The sequence below is a fragment of the Phodopus roborovskii genome, unplaced genomic scaffold (assembly GCF_943737965.1).
Source record: "Phodopus roborovskii unplaced genomic scaffold, PHOROB, whole genome shotgun sequence".
NCBI classification, from domain to species: Eukaryota; Metazoa; Chordata; class Mammalia; order Rodentia; family Cricetidae; genus Phodopus; species Phodopus roborovskii.
In genome coordinates, this window is record NW_026126486.1 from 603,212 (window position 1) to 611,263 (window position 8,052).

The 8,052-nt window shown below is 54.6% G+C and overlaps 1 protein-coding gene across 1 annotated transcript; it reads right to left on the minus strand.

Moving 5' to 3' along the window:
* Positions 1 to 4,629: 4,629 nt before the first annotated feature.
* On the minus strand, positions 4,630 to 7,739 carry Cbln1 (cerebellin 1 precursor). Its single transcript, XM_051195067.1, has 3 exons — positions 7,176 to 7,739; positions 6,890 to 7,009; positions 4,630 to 5,661 (listed from the first exon to the last, which is right to left on the minus strand). The coding sequence occupies exons 1-3, from the start codon at positions 7,437 to 7,439 to the stop codon at positions 5,464 to 5,466; spliced, it is 582 nt and encodes a 193-aa protein (XP_051051024.1). The 5' UTR covers positions 7,440 to 7,739; the 3' UTR covers positions 4,630 to 5,463.
* Between the last annotated feature and the right edge of the window lie 313 nt (positions 7,740 to 8,052).

The window sequence follows — 8,052 nt, forward strand, 5'->3', positions numbered from 1 at the left end:
CACAGTGAGGATTTAGGGAGGTGCCTAATGCTGAGCCTGTACTTCAGACTCTTATGGTCCCATAAGCCCCATACCAGAGTACCCACAACTATCCATCTGTTCACCAAAAGATACTTTTCTTATGTATTGCTGTGGGTTGGTATAATCTAAGATGTAAGATGGAGAGTCGAGGGGGCACATGCTGGATTGCAGTTGGGGAAAGCTTTCTAGAGCTGAGGTAGAGTCCTGAGGTCAGGTTGGAGGCTGCTCATATCAAGGCAAGTGTCACTTGTCCGTTATCCCACACTGTCACTATATCCTCAGAATGATGACATGCTTGGAATCTGGAATGTGTCCTCACAACTTCGCAGGTGGTCTCATTTATGCACAGCAAAGCACCTAGCAGACCAGACCTAGCAGATCTGAACACCATCCCACACATCTTTTCTTAGCCTCCTCCTTGTTGTCCCTGCTTGTTGCCATCCTAGAGTCACAACTGGGACTTCCTGGGGACAGACTTGTCCTCTAGTGAAATGAGGAGAGTGAGTGAGGGGGCCAGAAGATCTTCCCAACTTTAGGAGGGAGGACAGGGGGTATTTCCACATCAGTGTTCCTGCTGGGGAAATAGGGGGTGCTGGGTAAGGGATGATGGACTGGGGGCTCCAGGAAATCCTCCAAAGAACAATTTGTTGGCTGTGCTCATATCCTGCAGTGTGCCAGGCACAATTTGCTCTGGATCATGACATCTTCACAAGACACTGGCCCTACACCAGGTGCTGTGCTATGCGCACAGAGGCAAGGAAGGAGAGGACAAAGGAAGATAGTACTTTGGAAGGAATCACACCTACAAAGGCATACACAGGCCAGCAGGGAACAGTGTCCGGGGGCTAGTAAAGAGCACATAGGCCTGCACGCAAAAATGTTTGTTCATCAGCATTGAAAAATGCAAATATATAATAAGCAACAGGAATGAAGAAGAATGTCTGGGGTGGGGGCTGGGCCCTGACATGGGGGCCTGTGATGGTGGAGGACCTCCACTGGATCCTATCCTGAACACACGATGCCCTTGCTGTATGCTCATTTTAAACCTGGTTTCAGATTTCCAATGTAACCAAAATGGAAGTCCTCCTGCATGTTCCCTTATGCCCCACCTCTGTGACAATGTGGCACAAGGTGTCTAATACTCCTTATTGTCATGACCATTCATTCAGTACCTACTATATGTCAGTTGGAGAGGAGGATAGAATATCTTTAACCATAGTGAAGACACTGTTGCCTCCATTTGGAATATGAGGAACCGAGGCTCAAGAGAGAGATGTATTCTATGATGGCCCCTGTGCAAAGAACTCAAGAGACCTTTGTAATGACTTCTGGGAACCTTATTTCCCCCACAGTATTAGTTCAAAGGCAGGAGGGCAGGTGTGCGCCCGATTATTCCTGCTGGCCAGGGATACTCCCCCAGTCACTCAGGACTTCATTGTTTGTTGTGACTGTGATGGGAGCAGAAGTATCCATTGACAGGGAACTGGCTGAGTGCTGGGAAGTGAGAGCCCACCCTTAGCATTCTGGAGCTGAGGAAAATACATCTCAAAATGGTGCTGAGGGCAGTGTAAAATCACAGTCAGAGAGGGAGGGGCCTTCCCCTAAGGTCTGGGCCCCAAAACACTAGTGTGCCCCCCCTACCTGCTGGCGCCTGCCCCTCCCCTCTTCCACCCCATTAAGGCGGGTGAGGCTATCTCTCCACCTGAGTAATTATGTTCTCATTAGGAGCTGATCCACAGCAGCATGCTGCTCATGCTCAGACGAAATCCCCTGTGGGCTGCCCCAATGCTGCGAGCTCCTGGTGGCTCCAGGGACCTTGGATGGGCGGCCCTGCCCACTGGCCCACAGGATTTCTAGGAAAGGCGTACTCTATGAAGCTTTCCTGAGTTCCCCTCACCGCACTTCTATGCTTCTTGCTGCATGCCGACTGTCACCATCATGGAGAATATGCTTTAACCTCTGCCCTCGAGAGGCAGCAGTGTGCTATGATAGATAGCACTAGGTACCTCCATAGAAGGGTGCAGAGAAAGGATGACAAGTCTGCTATCCTGGGGTTTAGAAGTGGGGACCTACACTAACCAGGAGGAAGTAAGCAAGGCGACCAGGAACTTGGGGGGAGAAGCTTTTCAGACCCAGGGTAAGGCAAAATTCGGGGTGGTCCTGGAACCCCTCCAGATTGGGATCTGAAGCAGCTTATTTTAGATGAAAGCAGGAGGCACGGCCCAGATCTGCCAGGGATCAGAGGCTTCAAAGCCTTAAAGGGAACCAAAGGAAGGTGTAGGTTTTTAAATCACCCCACCCACCCACCACCTCCCAAGCTTCTGGGTGGGACAGGAAGGAAGTACACGGGGAACTGCAGCTCGCTAGGGCCTTTCTTCTCCATCCATCTCCAGCCTGTCACTTAGAGTCTCTCATGACCCCAACTGGGAACCCAGTTTTCAGGCATAGGTTGTCTCATCTGTCTCTGACCCAAGGAATACTCAGCCTCCATCTTCACCCCAGAAAAGAAGATGCCCAATTGTCACACACCGGGAACATGAGGGAGGTGTCCACCACCCTGCTCAGGCAAATGTGAGTGGTCATTCCATGTGAAACCTAAAGCAATAAGTGGTTCCTTCCCTGCTAACACCACACTGGGCCCTCCCTGGAGGGCAAGGAGCAAGTGGGCAGAAAGCCTTCTATCACCTGCTCTATGGGTTGGGACAGCCCCCAAGAAGAGGCAGACTTTTAGGCCAGCTTAGGTCCTCTTGTAGAATGGGATTTTGGAAAAATTAAGGAAAGAATGATAGTTTCAACTTCAAGGTTTAGGTGGCATGTCTAGGTACACAGAGAAAAATGGGAGAGGAGTAGTCAAATGCCACGGGGAAGGGCTGACAGGTGAAGGAAGGGATGTAGAACCAGATGCTAACTCGGGTTTCAATGCCAACCTAGGGAGCATGGACCCAATCCTACCAGAGGCCAGGTAGATCTGGAGCAGAATCAGAGAGAACTTTCCCTCTTCTATCTCTGGGTCCACTGGCTCTAGCTTCACTTACTGGCTCTGATCTGGGCCCCAGTTGAGATCCACAGCCCCTGCCCCCTTCCAGGTTAGTGTAGTGCCAGTCACTCACTGAAGCCATAGGCCCCTGGTCCCAGACCAGAGAATGGTTGGGTCCCCAGAGGAGGGACCCCAGAGATCCCTGCCTTTACACAGAAGGGCAACCTGAGCGCAGGGAGAATCGCCCAAGTTATCCAGGTGGAACTCAGCCTGTTGGTTCCCCAGCACTGGGATGGTTCTGCTCTTAAGAGGAGGAATGGACAGCATTCTGGAAGCTCCTTCTGGAAGCAGTTTGCGGTAGCAAGCGCTTAACCCCCACAGCCTGTAAGCCAGGAGCGGTGGAGCTGGCCTCTACAGTAGGCTCTGCACAGCTGAGTTGTTGGTGGAGGTAGTTCCCTGGCAGACTCCCATTGTCCTTGACCTGTCCTTCCCAGCGTGAAGCTTGAAGACAAAGTAGCCCTTACTAAAAAGAAGAAAAGAAAGAAAGGAAGGAAGAAGGAGGGAAAGAAGGATGGAAGAAAAAGAAAAGAATTGCTTTTCTACTAAATTCCTGTAAGGCCCCTCTTCCGATGGGACTGAAGCAGGGGGGAGAACTGTAGGAATGGGAAAGACAGGCACTCCATTGTGCCTCACTCTGGAAGCCCCTTGTCCCCCACAGTTCCCTGGCCCCTGGGTCTGTGAAGGACAGGATGCTGCAGCATCTTAGACTGTGTGGTTGAGAAACTGAACTCAAGTTCCCAGCCCAGTGGTGTTTGTGAAGCGAACAGGAGAGCAGAAGGCAGAAATGTCAGTAATTTTCCTGCCCTAGCTGTTATTAACCCCGTCCCCTTCCCCTCCCCCCAGAACCACTTAAACTCGAATCTGAATCTCAACCCAAGAGGAGAGCCCAGAACCACGGAAGCCCACCCGGGTCGCAGATCTCGGCCCTGGGCCCTGTTTCCACCCGCTTCTGGCGTTGTATCACCCGCGTCCAACACAGGGGCAGCTTTCCAGACTTAAAACGAAGTCGTTTATTTCAATTTTGCTTTCACATTATGTTTCGATACAATCAAAACTTCTGGACGCACCCCTTTTAAAGTCCTGCCAAAGAGCGCAATCGCAGGTCGGGGCGCCTGGGATTGTTTGGCGGGTGGATTTCAGGTTCAGAGGTGCTGGTACAAAATAAAAGGTGCTTCGGGAGCTGCGGAGTGGACAGAGCTGGAGACATCCAGGGACAGTAGGCGCGAAGACACTGTCACAAAGAGCAGGCGGGTTCAGGTCCTAGAATTGGAGGTTATTCCTGATGCATTTGGAATTGAGGGTGGACAACAAACTGCTTTCACGCCCTCAGTCACGCCTAGCAGGATCTGGGTCAGATCTCTCAGGTCCCAGTAAAGCAGGGAGCACAGGGATGGAGAACCGGCCTGCAGGAGGAAGGAATCGCAAAACCGGCTCTGTGAAGAAAAGCCTTTTTGCCCGGCCTCTCTGGTTGCATCTTCCAAGCCTCCTGCTTCTCCGCCCATCTTGGGCAACCCAAGCCCTCAACCTTGCAACCCGGAAAATGCGAAGTTTAGAAAGCTGTTTCAGAAAAATAAAAGTCCCACTTTGACTTTATTGGATTAAAGCAAAATTAAATTTTGGCTATTCACACGTATGTTACAGAGGAAGAGGAAGCGTCCCGAAGAACCTTCTTGGCGGTTGGTGGAGCCACAGAACACAGGGCATTGACAAGCATCGGAAAACAAACACCAAGCAGCCTTAGATTTCACGATCACTCCGAACAGGACAGAAATACGGAATACAGCCAGCGTCCACCGTAAGAGTTCTTCGTGTACAAATGATACATATACATATTTATGTATAGTTAAACCAGTCACCACGAAGGCGAGTCCTTCCTCTGCTAACAAGCAGCTGAGGGCGAGTCTCTCAAGCTTAACTCGCGCGGTGTTTGAAGAGCAAAACCTGTTATATTAAAACTACCTGCCCCATTCAAAAACAGAAACAGAAAACAAACAGACCCCCTCTTCAAACTGGGGAGGAGGGGGTATACTAAGTTTCAGTAAGTGGCAGGGTTCAGAAGGGGGTCGGGTCGGGAGAAACATTTCACATTACTTCGTTAATTGTTGGGGACATGGACGGGTAAGGAACAATGACAAGGCAGTCTCTTCCTCGATTACCGCGACTGGCTTGGGGGAGGCGAGTTTAATTTTGGAAATGGGAGTGTGCAGAGCTAAGCGAGATTTACTTCTCTTTAGACAGGGAGCGAACGAAGTTGGACCGCGGGCGGCGCGCACCTTTGTACCCAGTCGTAGCTAGGAACACGTAGGAAGTTTCCGGTGGCGCCGCTTCCTCGCCCTGGTAATTTTCGGCCTCTTTTTCACTCCCCTCCTGCCTTTCTCCTGCCTCCATTCCCGTTACCGAGCCAGTCAAAGGGGAAACACGAGGAATCCAGAGAAGGTTGAGTACTTCCAGCCCCCCATCAAGTTCCCCCGCTCCAGCTTGAGGTATGCTCGGTCGCCTTTCTCCATCTGGATGAGGACGCCGTTGCTGGCGGCCTCACGGGTCACGTCTTGGTCACCGGCGAAAGCTGAAATCACCGGCCACCCGTTCAACATGAGGCTCACCTGAGAAAGAGAAAGGCCTGCGTCAGCCGCGCCGCCTAAGCGGGTACCCAAGCGACCGGGCAGAGCCAACCTAGGTGCTTGGCTAGCTGCCCCAAAGGCCTGGGGGCACCGATCCGGCACGAGGCGAGAGGGGCGAAATCGGACTTAGCTGCTCACTCTGAAGGCTCTAAGGACGACCCACTTTGTATCTAGGTAGCGGAAGGTTCTACCTCTCTAGAGCGGCAGGAGCGCGCCAAACTAATCCCGTCTGGGCAAAATGCAGATTAGTAAACCCGCAGGTGGGTGTAATGTCCTGAGACCTTTGGCCTTTCGCCAGTTTGACCGGAGCAACTCTGCTCCCTGCGCGCCCTAAACACCCGGGGCCTCAACTGGTGTCTGTGGCCAAAACACTGGAGGCGAGGGGCGGCGGGATGCAGATTAAAAGCGGCCAGGAGTGGATGTCCGGAATTCCGAGACCTGCGAAACTGCACTAGAGCTCCCTCCCTAAGCCACCCGCTCAATTCTCGCACCAGATCCTGCTGCGCCCGCCATCGCCTGGTTTTGTGCCCTTGCAGAAGCAGTGTCGGCCTAGGGCCAGGCGCCCTGTCCCCAGTTGCGCTTTCTGCCTCTGCGGGAGCTCTAAGGTAACCCAGACATCTTTGGGGGCCTGGCTAGCTGCTGAGTGCTGGCCTGGACACGGCTGGACCAGGAGGAAATAGCCCTATTGCTCCCATCCCCACCTCGTCCTTTTGATCTGCCCACCCTTGGAGACAGACTTAAGTTTAAAAAACAAGTCTGCAAAGGAAGGGTGTTGGTTTAGGGGGACGGGATTCTGTCCAAGGTGCTGAAGAAAATCGGAAAAGCTTCCAGAGAGGCTTTGGGGCTGCAGCGAATTGGTGAGCCTAGAAAGCCGGCGTGGAGATCTTATTATAAAAGCCGTAGCTGTCTGTGGAGCTAATCACCTTTACAGGAAGTCCCTGGAGCCCCTAAGGAAAACCGAGGGACCTTTACAGAAGGTCCCAGAAAGCGAAGGACAGAAAATTGTCTCTAGAGATGGAACTGAGTCTCAGGAACCTTGGACAGCTTAAGGGGCGGTACACACCAAAGAACCCTGAGGCCCCGCTACCGGTCCTCGGAGCAGCCAGGGCGTATGCCTCTGATTTCTGCCTCCCTCTCCCACAGAGCCTCCGACAGACCCCTACGGCCGCAAAACCCCTACTGTGAGCCTGGCCCCCAGGTGGCAGCTGACCTGGATGGTCTGTCTGTTGTAGACTTTCACCACGTGGAAGTTAAAACTGTAGATCCCTTTGCGCGGGGCGATGAAAGTGCTCCGTTCTGAGTCAAAGTTGTTCCCGATGTTCACTAGTACCTATAAGGAGATTGGAACGAAAGGGGGTAGATCGGAATACATCCGAGCGTGGTCCTCTAGCCTCCGCAGAGCCCTTGGAGAGGACCCCACATCTGATTTCCACGCTCTCCCTGCCAATCCCCTCACTAATCCGTTCTGGATGCTGCAAGAGAATGGGGGAACTCACCTGATCGAAGTAGATGATCATGGTGCGATTACTCATCTCGGACGGCTCATGGTTGGTGCTCCTGATGGCAGAGAAAGCCACCTTGGCGCTGCCCGAGCGCACGGAGATGCCCAGAGCAGTGCCAGTAGGGTCAGACGTGGGGTTGGAGTCACACACCACCAGACACTTGCCCTCCAGCACGATGGGCTCTGTCTCATTCTGCCCGCGGGCTGGGCCTGCCAGCCACGCAGCCCCCAACAGCAGCAGCTCCACGACGCCCAGCATCGCGCCGCCGGCGCCCACCCCGCCCCCCACCCCGGGGGCTGCCAGCGCCAGCTGCCCCCCTCCCCAGCCCTGCTCCGAAGCCCCCTCCTCAGCTCTGTGCACAGCTCCGCCGACGCCTCCCGAGCCACTACGCCTCTCTCTCGGACTCCAGGACAAACGTCCCCTTTCGCGGTGCACCCGGAGCCCGGCCCGGGCCTCAGGGGTGCCGCGGCCGCCCAGCCGCACTTGGATGCATAGCCTCTGCTGCCTGGTCCCCGCTGTTGCCGCCGCCTCCCGTCCGCACTCGCCGCTGCCGCCGCTGCCGCCGCCGCCGCCGCTCTGAATTATTGATGCAGCGGGCGCTGCAGCCGGAGCGGGCAGAGAGCGCGCGCCGGGCACAAAGGCGCGGACCAAGCCTGGCCCCGCCCCCGCCCCTCCCAGCCGGCCTCCCCGAGCGGCCCCGCCCCTCCTCAGTCGAGGCCCCTCCCCCCAGCCAATAGCGACGCACCGCGCTCCCCGCCGAGCCAATGGCTGCCCTGTCCGCGCGCGGCCACCTGACCGGGGCGCCGTTGTTATTAGGCGCGGCGAGGCGGGCGGCGCGCGGCAGCGGGGCTGGGCTCCGTCCGGGAGTCGG